The following is a 13,759-nucleotide window of genomic DNA, read 5'->3' on the forward strand; positions in this document are numbered from 1 at the left end:
TGCAGTTTTTTAACTTTTGAGCAATCCTGAGAATCGGGTAGAAAAGGCCTTAAAGTCTGTCTTTGGGTAGGAGCCACCTTGTGTGTGGCCACCTACTCCATGCCTGCCACCGGAAAAGCCTCAGGGAACTCTGACATGTGGACGCACATCTATGGCTGCTGGTGTAGTGTAAGTGCAGCCTCCTTTCCTTTGACTTCCAAGATTCTGCATCTTTACTGAGCTGAGCATAACTGTGCTTGACCTCCATTCTCTGAGGAAGTCTGACCACAGCTGCCTGTGTTTTCTCATCTCCTGCTTACGAGAGTCTAAAAGAAACTGTTTATTGAACAAGAAACTATTTACACGTTATACACAGGTCACAGACGGGACTTCCCTATTCGTCTTCCACTTGAGTCGAGCTTTTATATATAGTGTCCATGACTCCACTAATGGCCCCCCCGCCCCTCAGCAGGGAAGCTCGTACTCAACGAGAGTTACAGGGAAACTAATTGGTCCGTCCCGTAGGTCTCATGTGATTTATAACATTCCTCCCTCCCAATGTCTGAAGACTCCTCCGATGAGGGTGGAGTAGGAGGGTTCTTTCTTCTTTTTGTCTGCAGCTGCGCTTCATCAGGTGGTGTATATCTAGACGCCGATTGCCATTTCCTCGCTGATCATCGGCAGTGGAAGACCACTGGTTGGCGCTCGTTGGTCTGTTCACCGTCAGAAACGTCCGATGCCTGGGTCTCCATGTCAGAGACGTAATCCTTGACCTCCTTTTCTGCATCGGATCCTCCTTGAGGCAATGCCCTCTGGGGTTGTCTGTGCCGAAGCTGCTCCTCTGGATGAGTGTTGCGTATAGCTGGTCTCCTGGTGCGGAGATGATCTTAGTGCATTTTCATTTTGCGATCCTGTACCCGAACCTGGTACGATATTGCTCCTGTTTGCTGAATTAGCATGTCTGGATCCTACATGGCACCGAAGGTCCTGACGTAGACTGCGTCACCTGGTACAGACTGTCTGGCCTGTTTACACTTGTCTGGGCAATGCCCTTGTTGCTCTTGACTGCGGCGTATTTTCCCGACGTCTGGAAAAGCAAGGCTGGCCGGGGTACTAAGTCTGCGGCCAGCAGAGGTTCTGCCGGTGCTGTGCAGGTCACGGCATGTGGAGTGGTTCAGTAACAAAGCAAGAGTCTGGCGAGGCGTATGTCAAGGGTGACGGGGCTTGCTTTTCTCATCCGCTCTTGAACACTTGCACCACTCTTTTGAAATGAAATGAAATGAAAATCGCTTATTGTCACGAGTAGGCTTCAATGAAGTTACTGTGAAAAGCCCCTAGTCGCCACATTCCGGCGCCTGTCTGGGGAGGCTGGTACGGGAATCGAGCCGTGCTGATGGCCTGCTTGGTCTGCTTTATAAAGCCAGCGATTTAGCGCAGTGAGCTAAACCAGCCCCTGCAGAGTTAGTGCATCGCGTGGCAGTGGGTGTCCAGCTCACGGCCAATGCCATCTGTGATCTCATAATAGTCGTGTTTGGACCCGATGGCACCTGTGGTCTCGAGGCGCAGGTTTGCGGTGAACGCCCATTTGAGCGCATCCCCTGCTCAGACAGAATTTCACATTGACCCCAAGCCCCGAGCTTCCCTCGGGAGCTGCAGCTCCACAACCTGAGCCATCTCGCGGAAATCCCCTCAGTGCCCTTTTTGCATTGCGTGGAGAGGTATCCTCGATGGGCTGCTGCTGCACACCCTTCACTTCCATGTCGTCGCCCACCGCCTGGACATGCCTTGCTGCCATCTGGTGGAGGACCCTCTGCATGACATCAGGGACATGGGTTGGAGGGTGTTGCACGCAACAGTCCCATACAACCATAGTGTGAACTTTCTTTGAAGAGTCCCAACAGCAGCTTGTGGTCTGTCAACACCGTGAACCAACAGCCATACACATACTGATGGAACGTCTTCACAGCAAAGTCCACGGCCAAACCTTCTTTCTCGATTTGCGCATAATTGCACCAGTTTTCTCAAGGCAAATGCAATTGGCCGCTTCCTCCTGTCATCCATCAGATGGGATAGAACAGCACTGATGGTGTATGGCAAGGCATCACGTGACTAGGAGTGGTTTGGCGGGACTGTAGTACATCAGCAGGCCGGAGAGCGGGCCAGTGAAAGTGAGCTGCTTTTTCACGTTAGCAAATGCCTCTTCCTGCAGCACTCTCCACGTCCACCCCTGCTTTTTTTTTAAGCAGTGTGTGCAAGGGGCTAGAATGGTTGCAAGACCCAGGATGAATTTACTGTAGTAGTTTATTTGTCCCAGAAATGATCGCAGCTTGGTTGTGTTTTCCGGTGTGGGGTCTTATTTTATAGCACGCACCTTTTCCTCCACTGAATGTAGATCCTCCCGGTCTACCGATACCCCAGATAGATGACCTGTTTCCATGAAAAACGCTCTTCTCTATCTTGAGGCGTATGCTCATCTCCGAAAAGCAGCAGAGTACCTCATCCAGATGATGGTGCCCGTGACCAAAACATCATCCAAATAGGCCGCCACATGTAGCAAGACCCGCAGAATATTTTTCATAACTCTCAGGGTGGCACGATGGCACACTGGTTATCACTGGTGCCTCACAGCGCCAGAGAACCCGGTTTGATTCCGACCTTTGGTGACTGTGTGTGGAGCTTGTACATTCTTCCCGTGTTTGTGTGGGTTTCCTCTGGGTGCTCGGGTTTCCTCCCACAGTCCAAAGTTATGCAGGTTAGGTGGATTGGCCATGCTAAATTGCCCCTAGGTGGGGTTATAGGGCTAGAGTGATGGATTGGGCGTAGGTAGGGTGCTCTTTCAGTGGGTCGGTGCAGACTTGATGGACCGAATGGTCTCCTTCTGCACTGTTGCGATTCTATGATTCTGAAAATTGGTGCAAGCTGATGATACTCCGAAAGGCGGTCTGGTGTACTCATACAACCCCTGTGGATATTTATTGTCACATACTGCCGTGACTCAGGGTCCAATTCCAATAGTAGGTATGCATGGCTCATATCAAGCTTTGTGAATGCATGACCTCCAGCCAATTTTTCATACAAATCCTCGGCATCTGTCCAATCTGGAGGCCCCATTCCCAATCAGTTTATAATCGCCACAAAGACGAACAGTTTTGTCCGGCTTCAGGACGGGGACAACTGGTGCTGCCCAGTCTGCAAACTTTACCAGCCTGATGATCCCCAGGTCTTCTAGCCATCCAATTTCCTTTTGGTAGCATGTAGAGAACCAGGCGAGACCGAAAATATTTTGGTTGTGTGACAGAGTCTGCATGAATTTTCACCATGGCCGCCTTCATTTTCCCCAAACTGGCCTGCAAAAACCTTGGGGTACTTCCCCAGTATCTCTTAGAGGCCTCTGGAGCCCATTTGGAACATTCGCTGCCAATCAAGGCAGAGACGCTGCAACCAATCACACCCCAGCAAACTGGGGCCATGTCCTTTTATTATAATCACAGGTAACCATACGGACTGTTGTCCGTAGTCTACTGGGGTTATCACAGTTCCTGCTATGGCCAGCAGTTTTCCTATATATGTGGCCAATCGTGCCTCAATATCCTGTAACTGCAGGCATTTTGCATTGCACACCTGATTAAACGTTTTGAAATGTTTGCCTGCCAATAACTGAGACAGCAGCCCCTGTGTCCAATTCCATCTCCACGGAATGACTGTTTCCTTGAACGATGAAATGATGATTCTGATGGGGCCACTTTGGGTGCCACAATGCGATTGAGTTGCATATACTCGTATTCAGGTTCTAAGAGCAAGGTGCGGGATCGGGGTTGATGCCTACCTCCAGTGGAGCGGCGGGCTGACTATCCAGCTGTCGTTTCCGCTCCCTGTGGCTTCTCCTGCCACACATTCCACATCACCTGGGGCCTTCCTCTTCAGTTTCGGGGGATGGCTCTTGCCTGGCCAACTCGGTCCAAGACCATCAGCCCTGACCTTGGTGGGGTTCCAGGAGTTCCAATTTTAGGGGGCGTGCCTCACACGACTTCCATTCGCTGCACTCTTGCACTCCCTTCTCTGCACTCTCTCTCGACAGAGAGTTTTCTATGGCCTTCTTTAAGTCCAGCAGTGCTTCGGCAAGCAAATTCCGATGAGTCACCATATTATTTACCCACAAACTAATCTGTCCCGTAATATTTTGGACAGAGAAGGGCCATACTCGCAAAACTCAGCCACTGTCCTGAGGCGTGTCAACATTTGGTTACAGACTCCCCTGGGGTTCTTTCAGCCGTGCTAAAATGGTATATTTTCAAATAACCAATAGCTTGGGGTCGTAATGGTTTTCCACTAATGTTACTAACTCCTCAAACATCTTTGAGTCTGGAGTCACGGAGCATGTTAGACTTTTGATTACACTGAAGGTGGGCGCTCCACAGACAGTCAACTGTATCACCATTGGTGCTCTTCACCCGCTATAGAGATGACCCTGAAGATTTAATGCATATTTCCTGCGTATTGCGTCCAATCTTCTATGCTCACATCAAATACATCCAATCTCCTGAAGAGCGGCATTCTTAAAGTAGTGCAAACCTGTTGCCAGTGGCAGGAGTACGGGTGGCGTGGTTTCCAGCGATTATCAGCGCTGTTTGCAGCTTCACTTTATCCTTGTCGTCAATATTGTGTCCACAGAGGAGTCCAAACGAGAGGGTAAAATAAACTGTTTGTTTATTGAGCAAGAAACTATTGACACGTTATACACAGGTCCCAGTTGGGACATCTCTGCTCGGCTCCCACTTGGGCCGAGCTTTTATACTGAGTGTCCTTGGCTCCGCTGATGGGAGTCGCGTCCCTCAGTGGGGAAGCTCATACTCAATGAGACTCATGGGGAGATTAAGTGGTCCGAGCCCTTAAGTCTTCTGCAGGTTATAACAGTTTTAAAGGTATTAGACGCTTAACAGTATTTCATTCAAAAGGCTAGTGTGTGCAATTTAGTGGCCTCCAGTAAAAATCTGCTGAACAATGCATTTAGCAGGATGCTTCTCAGTGCCGGCAGCGGGGAATTGGGGGATAGGGGGCTGGGGTGGATAGGGTAGGGTGGAGGGGAAATGCCAGAGTGTCCAGGGCTTGGTGGGGAACTCTACTTGAAACAGGGAGCCTGTAAACGAGGAACCCTCCTCTTCATCACCTGAAACCTGAGCAGTGTTTCCGACCCTCCGCTGATCTAAGCCCGTTGCCCATGAAACCCTTGGCGGAGGCAGAGAGTGGCCCTTAAGTTTTTATTTATTAATTGGTCGTTTGAGGACCTCAATTGGCACATGGTGGGGTGGACCATCTGACTCCTCTCCCACTGCTTGTAAAATTGGCATGGGAGTACCTGTGGATGGGGACCAGGAAAATTGTCCATGACATTTTTTTATGCCCTCTCCCCCACTTGCAAACCCATCTGTAGGGGAGCATAAAAGTCGGACCATTGTTATTAAATAATTAAACATTAGTTATTTCAATTAATATTTCTCTTTCAAAATAGCCACTATATTTTTGGAAGTGTGGAAAAGAGCCCGAGCAAAAGCTGTCTGGACCTGGGATTTGTGCCACTGGGATGAGGACGAGGTAAAACTTTAATTAATTTAATTATGAAATGAATGAACATGAGATTGGGAGCTGTTTAGATTACGGCCTTGGGTCTGATATTGCTGGAAAAATAACAGCAAATTAACAATACATTTGTTATTAACGTACACACTTTAGCACTGCTGCCTCACAATGCTGAGGGCCCAGGTCACTGTGGAGTTTGCACATTATTCCCGTGTCTGCGTGGGTCTCACCCCCACAACCCATAAAATGTGCAGAATAGGTGAATTGGCCACAATAAATTGTCCCTTAATTGGAAAAAAAATGAATTGGGTATTCTAAATTTATTTTTAAAATGTTATTAACGTGCAAACCTAGGGCATGAGTTACCAATTGTCACAGCTTACTGGTTGAATAAAGCCATTCTTCTTTTGGCAGGCAGAAATTACATCTCACCCATGCCCTCTCCGTTATTTTTAAGAGCTTTCTGAATTTGTGCATTAATTGTCCATTAATTTGTCAATTGAAAATTAGATCTGGTAATAAAGAGTGCAACTACCTTTTAAAAGATGTAATGCTTTCTACAATGCAATGCCAATTAATCTTTCTAGCCTAGCAAGCAAACAATTTAATTTGTTATATTTCATTCCTGTATCTCGTACCTTTGTCCTTTATCTCTCTCTTAATCCAATATTTTATCCCTCTCTCTATTTTGCTTTCTGTATCTGATTTAGCTCCAATTCACCCTCCTTCTCCACCATGTTTTTTTCTCAATCCTTAAGTGTCAATTAAGTTGTACAGGTCACCCAACCATGCCGCTACCCCCGGTGGCGATGCTGACCGCCACTCCAGCAAAATTTACTGCCGTGCAATCAGAGAGGCGAAGGCCAAGACATCGGCCTTCCTCCTCTCCATGAGCTCTGGCTTCTCTGAGACCCCAAATATCGGCACCAAAGGGTCCGGGTCCACCTCCTCCTCCGCTATCCTGGCTACGACCACGAAAACTCCCACCCAGAATCGTCCCAATTTTTCGCAACCCCAAAACACGCGCGTATGATTCGCTGGCCCCCGCCCACACCTCTCACACTCATCTGCTACCCACTGAAAGAACCCACTCATTCTTGCCCGAGACATATGCACCCTCTGCACCACCTTAAACTGTATCAGGCTCATCCTTGCACAAGAGAGGTCCTGTTTACCCCAAGCTGTGCCACACTCCATACTCCCCAATTGAAATGAAATGAAAATCACTTATTGTCATGAATAGGCTTCAATTAAGTTACTGTGAAAAGCCCCTAGTCACCACATTCCGGCGCCTGTCCGTGGAGGCTGGTACGGGAATCGAACCGTGCTGCTGGCCTGGCTTTAAAAGCTAGTGATTTAGCCCAGTGAGCTAAACCAGCCCCTGCAGAGGTTGTTATCACAACCACAGAAACCTCACTCATTCCTTGAACAGCTATGGCAACAGAGCTGAGTTCTCCAATAATGTTTGGAACTCATCTAAGCATTCGTAATGACCACAGCTAGCAAAACATTATTGTACCTGCAAGAGCCTGAAAATTAAAGATAAAATGGTTTCAAAGCCGATTGCCTGCCAATCAATGGAAGGAAGCAGGTGCTTAGTATTTTTTACCTTTTAAAATCAGGCGATTGTTTTCACAGTCAAAGCTGCCTGTACATTAAATCCATTACCAAACATGAAAAGGACTATTTACCAACACATTTTCCTACATTTTTGAATGTATTATGACAAGGTCTCCAATGCAAAAGTGCTACATTGCATGTCAACACTCATACAATGCTTGCCAATGTTATGATTAACTTACTCTAGCACAGCAGCTCCTTATGATGAATCACTACATTAAAACACATCTAAATTACAACACAGCATTTAGTAGCGACATTTGAACGAGTCAAAACATTTTACACTTGCCTTTCAGAATGTTCCCAAATCTTCAGCGGTCACGGACATTGCAAGGAGGTGCTTTATTTTTTAGGGCTTCAAAAACCTGCATCAAAACATGAAAATAGAGTGCAGGAGGAAATATAATTTTCCTATGGTCCTCGTAATGGAGATCCCAACCTCGAAAGAGATAGATGCACGTGCATTGTGCATGCAAGGCCTTCCTGACTCATGAAAAGGTCACTCAAAAATGTGGGGTTGGAACAATAGATGAAAATTGTTTTTACAACAAAAATAAAGCTAAGTTCAGTTTTTCACTACACAATTTGTACCTCCATTGGGAGACATTTGAAAAAGAGACAGATGAAGTTAGTTCAGGATCAATTTTATTAGGTTAAGAAAAAAATAATTTTAAAATGAATGATTTCTTGCAATAGGAGGAACTGGCTCTCGGGCTAATATATAACCCCGGCGTAGAACCTGAAAAATATCACCATTCGTACAAACGCACAACAATAGTCATGTTGCTGGCATGTATTCTGGTGAGTAGATATGTAATGTTGATGCCCTGTTATACCATGTCATCCCGAAGGAAAATAGCCAGTGGGGAGGGAAAATGATCCTGTGTGTGTGTGTGTAAGTTTGTGTTTTTTATTAGATTAATTAAATTTTGAGGGGGTGGGTGGGGGCTGGTATTGCAAGTTGTTCTGTGGTTAATTGTGTTCTTTGGTAGGGCTTCAATGCCAAACATAGGGAACTTAATGAGGTGAGGGTTACAGCCAATAGAATCCCACACAGGTACCGGGATTCTCCCCTACCTGGCGTAGTGGAGTGGCGCCAACCACTCCGGCGTCGGGCCTCCCCAAAGGTGTGGAATTCTCCGCATCTTTGGGGGCTAGGCCCGCGCCGGAGTGGTTGGCGCCACGCCGACTGGCGGCAAAACCGACGCCAGCGGCCTTTGATGCCCGAAGCCCGCCGGCCGGCGTTGGGGCTGGCCGAAAAGCCTTCGCCAGTTCGCGCATGCACCGGTGCTGACGTCAGCTGCCGCTGACGTCACCACCGGCGTATGCGCGGTAGGGGGTTCTGTTCCGCCTCCGCCATGGTGGAGGCCGTGGCGGCGGCGGAAGAAAAAGAGTGCCCCCACGGCACTGGCCGGCCCGCCGATTGTTGGGCCCCGATCGCGGGCCTGGCCACCATAGGGGCATCCCCGGGGTCCGATTGCCCTGCAACCCGCCCCCCCCAGGACCCCGGGGGCCCGCTCACGCCGCCAATCCTGCCGCCGTGGTTTCTCAGCGGCGGGACTTCGGCCCATCGCGGGCCGGAGAATCGCCGCAGGGGGCTCGCCGATCGGCGCGAAGTGGCGGGGGCAGGAATCTCGCCACTCCGATCGGAGAGGCCCCTGCGGCGATTCTCCGGCCCGGGTGGGCCAAAGTACCGCCGCTGGGAGGCCTCTCCCGCCGTCGAGGTTTAAACCACCTCTGGAACGGCGGGCTCAGCGGCGCGAGCAGGCCCCCGGGGTCCTGGGGGGGGCGGGGGGCGATCGAACCCCGGGGGGTGCCCCCACGGAGACCTGGCCCGCGATCGGGGCCCCCCTCAGAGTCCGGACCAGTGCTCTGGCTGCACTAGTTTCTTCCGCGTCTGCCACGGCCTCCACCATGGCGGACGCGGAAGAGAACCCCACATCGCGCATGCGCCGGCAGTGACGTCAGCGGCCAACTGCCGCTGACGTCACTGCCGGCGCATGCGCGGACTGGCGAAAGCCTTTCGGCCAGCCCCGCTGCCGGGGGCGCCGGTTTTTTGCGCCGGTCTTCAGGTGGCAACCGCTCCGGCGCGGTGCTGGCCCCCAAAGGTGGGGAGAATTCCCCACCTTTCGGGAGGCGCGACCCCTGAGTGGTTGGCGCCACTCCTCTACTCCGGGACCCTCCGTCACGCCGGGTAGGGGAGAATGCCGCCCCTTATGTTCCTATCATGGATGTACTTAACTTTATTGCAAGATACATCAACAAGGCTGGCAACTGTACCGAGGTCAAGGATGCGTTCACAATTTGGACCAGCAAATGGCAGGTCACTGTGGCTCTGAATATAAATTTTAAGGGAACAATATTCCATCCTCCCTCCAGCTTTGCTCCCAGGGGAAGCCCTGGATATCCTGTCTATACTGTAGCAAAAGTGGAAGCCTGAGGAAGGAGCAGTGCTCCGAAAGCTAGTGATTTGAAACAAACTTGTTGGACTTTAACCTGGTGTAAGACTTCTTACTGTGCTCACCCCAGTCCAACGCCGGCATCTCCACATCCTGGTTAATTAACATGATTGCCCTGGCTCAAAATAGCGAGTGATTGGCCAATCTCCAGCAGCTCTCTTTGCTGCTGCCGACATCCAGGGTGGGTGACTTCAACTGCATCATCGATGGAGCTGGACAATCTGGCAGGTACAACGGCAGACTGGATGCCACATCCAGATTCCTGATGGAAATGGTAAAAGATGCCTAGCTGCGTGACGTCTTCAGCAAGCGTAGATACACCTGGTCAGGACCAGACCTGTCTTCCTGTTCCAGGATAGACTTTCTGTTTAAGTCCCATATTTTCAGTCAGATCGACCAATATCCAACTGATGTTATTCTCTGATAACTCCCTCCTACTATTTGATTTAAGGAAGAAGTTGATTGTCAGTTTGCTGATCTTCGGAAACATTGAGAGCTCAAAAGAGATTACAAAGGTTCGAGAACTTTGAAACACCTCTTTGAGTCTCCAATGCATTGGTAGGGAGCAATCAAGGAAAACATCAAGAAGTTCTTCATCCTCAAAGGTGTTCAGAAGGCTACGGTACCGTGCTGTTTTGGCAGCACGGTAGCATTGTGGATAGCACAATCGCTTCACAGCTCCAGGGTCCCAGGTTCGATTCCGGCTTGGGTCACTGTCTGTGCGGAGTCTGCACATCCTCCCCGTGTGTGCGTGGGTTTCCTCCAGGTACTCCGGTTTCCTCCCACAGTCCAAAGATGTGCAGGTTAGGTGGATTGGCCATGCTAAATTGCCCTTAGTGTCCAAAATTGCCCTTAGTGTTGGGTGGGGTTACTGGGATATAGGGATAGGGTGGAGGTGTTGACCTTGGGTAGGATGCTCTTTCCAAGAGCCGGTGCAGACTCGATGGGCCGAATGGCCTCCTTCTGCACTGTAAATTCTATGTAAAAAAAAAAAATGAACCAAGGAAAATTTCACAACTCCAGAAAAGTGTGCAGCATCTGCAGTCCGGCTCCGGCTGCAGTCAATGGCGGTTATTGCCAAGAAAGATCTCCAAAAAGTGAGGAGTCTACAAGCTTTGGTCTTTGTCTCAGAAGCCTCCAAGATCATCTTCTAGTCCAGAGCCCACTCTGTGGTGCAGGATGAGATGTGCTTGCGTTTCTCCTTGCAAAACGTACAAAAAAGCGATCTCTCTGAACAGCAGCCTGAAGGAAGAAGATGACTTGGTAATGCCGTTGCAGTCCAACATATCAGCAAATCCTTTAATGTTGCATTATATCATATGAAGCCCACTGACAGCATGACTTCCATGTCCATCCTGTCCTCAATCACGGAGGTCTTAGAGAATATTACTTGGGCGAGTCTGCGCATACCACTGACTCTGGATCAGCTGACTAAGGCCCTCAAGCCCTTTGAGAAGAATACAACTCCAGGAAGCATCTGCTTACTGGCTGAATTGTATTTGACTCTGTGTGACTCAATCAGCACAGAGCTGCTGAAAGTGTATGCTTCTGGCCAGAAGTATGTCAGAATCCATGAGAAATGACATTGTCACCCTCATTTAGAAGCAGAAGGGGGAAAGGGAGAAAAGTAGAAATTGGTGGCCCATCTCACTGCTGAATGTGGACTACAAAATTCTGTTCAAGGTAATTGCAAATCAGGTCAAGTCTGATCTGGAGTTGGTGATCCAGCCTGATCAGACCTGCAATGTACCTGGCAGGAAGATCTCTAACAGCCTTGCACTACTCAAGGATATGATTATCTATGTGTGCGACAGAGGCTGGACACCTGCCTCATCACCCTGGACCATGAGAAAATCTTCAATAGAATATTGCACACCTCTGCGATAGATGTGCTCTCTAAAATGGAATTTGGGGAGGGGATCAGCAATTGGATCCAAATGCTCTTCAAAAATGTCAGTAATGCAGATTCTATGAAAGGGTGGGAATAGGAAAGCTTTCCAATCAAACCTGGAGCCAGGCAGGGCTCTCCCTTGTCCTTTGGGTGTTGTAGAGGACCTTTAGACGAGTTCATCAGGAAAGATTTGAACATAAGCAAGGTGATGATTCCATGCAACAAGCTGTGCAAGTCAAAACCTCTCCATACATGGACAACATCAAAGTCTTCTGTTTTGACCAGCTGTCGGTGTGCAATTAGAACTGACCTCAGGAGCCAAGATAAATTGCGTCAAGAGCAAGGCCATATTCTTTGTGAACTTCCTTACTCCTGCGCATGGGGATCACCTGAGCCATCTTTATCTGGATGTCAAAAATAGATGGTTTTCCCAGTGATACAATCTTCAAACCTTTAAATGGGACACAACGTTTCCAACATTGTCCTCATCCTTATGGCAACCCTTCTGGCTTATGGCCTTATGGCTCCCCTTCGGGGAGGGGTAATTATGATGCGATTAGGCAAGAATTAGGGAGCATAAGATGGGAACAGAAACTGTCAGGGAAAGGCACAAATGAAAAGTGGAGCTTGTTCAAGGAACAAATACTGCGTGTCCTTGATAGGTATGTCCCTGTCAAGCACGGAGGAAATGGCCGTGTGAGGGAACCATGGTTCACAAAAGAGGTTGAAAGGAAGCGTATGTAAGGATGAGAAAACAAGGTTCAGTTGGGTCGCTTGAGGGTTACAAGGTAGCAAGGAATGAGCTAATAAAAAGTGCTTAGGAGAGCTAGGAGGGGGCATGAGAAGTCCTTGGTGGGTCGGATCAAAGAAAACCCCAAGACTTTTTACTCTTATGTGAGAAATAAAAGAATGACCAGGGTGAGGGTAGGGCCGGTCAAGGACAGTAGTGGGAAATTGTGCATGGAGTCAGAAAAAATAGGAGAGGCATTGAATTAATACTTTTCTTCAGCGTTCACCAAGGAGAGGGGCCATGTTTTTGAGGATGAGAATGTGATACAGGCGGGTAGGCTGGAGGAGGTAGATGTTCTGAGGAAGGATGTATTAGCAATTTTGAAAAACCTGAGGGTCGACAAGTCCCCTGGGCCAGATGGATATGCCCAAGGATTCTTTGGGAGGCAAGGGATGAGATTGCAGAGCCTTTGGCTTTGATCTTTGGGTCCTCACTGTCAGAGGACTGGAGAGTGGCGAATGTTGTTCCTCTGTTCAAGAAAGAGAATAGGAATGACCCTGGTAATTATAGGCCAGTTAGTCTTACTTCGGTGGTCGGTAAGTTAATGGAAAAGGTTCTGATGGATAGGATTTATGACCATTTGGAAAGATGCAGCTTAACCTGGGATAGTCAACACGGATCCGTGTTGCCTCACAAATTTGATTGAATTCTTTGAGGAGGTAACTAAGTGTGTAGATGAAGGTAGAGCAGTTGATATCGTATACATGGATTTTAGTAAGGCGTTTGATAAGGTTCTCCATGGTCGACTCATGAAGAAAGTAAGGAGGTGTGGGATAGAGGGAAATTTGGCCAATTGGATAAATAACTGACTATCACATAGAAGATAGAGGGTGGTGGTGGATGGAAAATTTTCAGACTGGAGACCAGTTACCAGTGGTGTACCACAGGGATCAGTGCTGGGTCCTCTGCTATTTGTGATTTTTATCAATGACTTGGAGGAGGGGGCTGAAGGGTGGGTCAGTAAATTTGCTGATGACACCAAGATTGGTGGAGTAGTGGATGAGGTGGAGGGCTGTTGTAGGCTGTAAAGAGACATTGATAGAATGCAGATCTGGGCCAAAATATGGCAGATGGAGTTTAACCCCGATAAGTGCGAGGTGATTCATTTTGGTAGAAAAAATTTGAATGCGGATTACAGGGTCAACAGCAGGGTTCTGAGGAATGTGGAGGAACAGAGAGATCTTGGGGTTCATGTCCACAGATCTCTGAATAAGGCTTATAGTGTGTTAGCATTTATTAACAGGGGGCTTGAGTTTAAGAGCTGCGGGGCTATGCTGCAATTATACATGACCCTGGTGAGACCACATTTGGAGTATTGTGTGCAGTTCTGGTCACCTCATTATAGGAAGGATGTGGAAGCATTGGAAAGGGTGCAAAGGAGATTTACCAGGATGCTGCCTGGTTTGCAGGATAGGTCTTATGAAGAAAGGTTGAGGGAGCTAG

General features: G+C 48.7%; 1 protein-coding gene across 1 annotated transcript in view; it reads left to right on the forward strand.

Moving 5' to 3' along the window:
- Window positions 1-13,759, forward strand: part of LOC119971674 (anoctamin-9-like) — a 239,037-nt gene that overhangs the window by 139,924 nt on the left and 85,354 nt on the right. The window contains exons 12-13 of the mRNA XM_038807553.1: window positions 5,489-5,571; window positions 7,873-7,977. Coding sequence (XP_038663481.1) covers window positions 5,489-5,571; window positions 7,873-7,977 — 188 coding nt within the window. The remainder of the gene's footprint in view (window positions 1-5,488; window positions 5,572-7,872; window positions 7,978-13,759) is intronic.

This window comes from Scyliorhinus canicula, chromosome 9 (assembly GCF_902713615.1).
Source record: "Scyliorhinus canicula chromosome 9, sScyCan1.1, whole genome shotgun sequence".
In the NCBI taxonomy this organism is placed as follows: domain Eukaryota; kingdom Metazoa; phylum Chordata; class Chondrichthyes; order Carcharhiniformes; family Scyliorhinidae; genus Scyliorhinus; species Scyliorhinus canicula.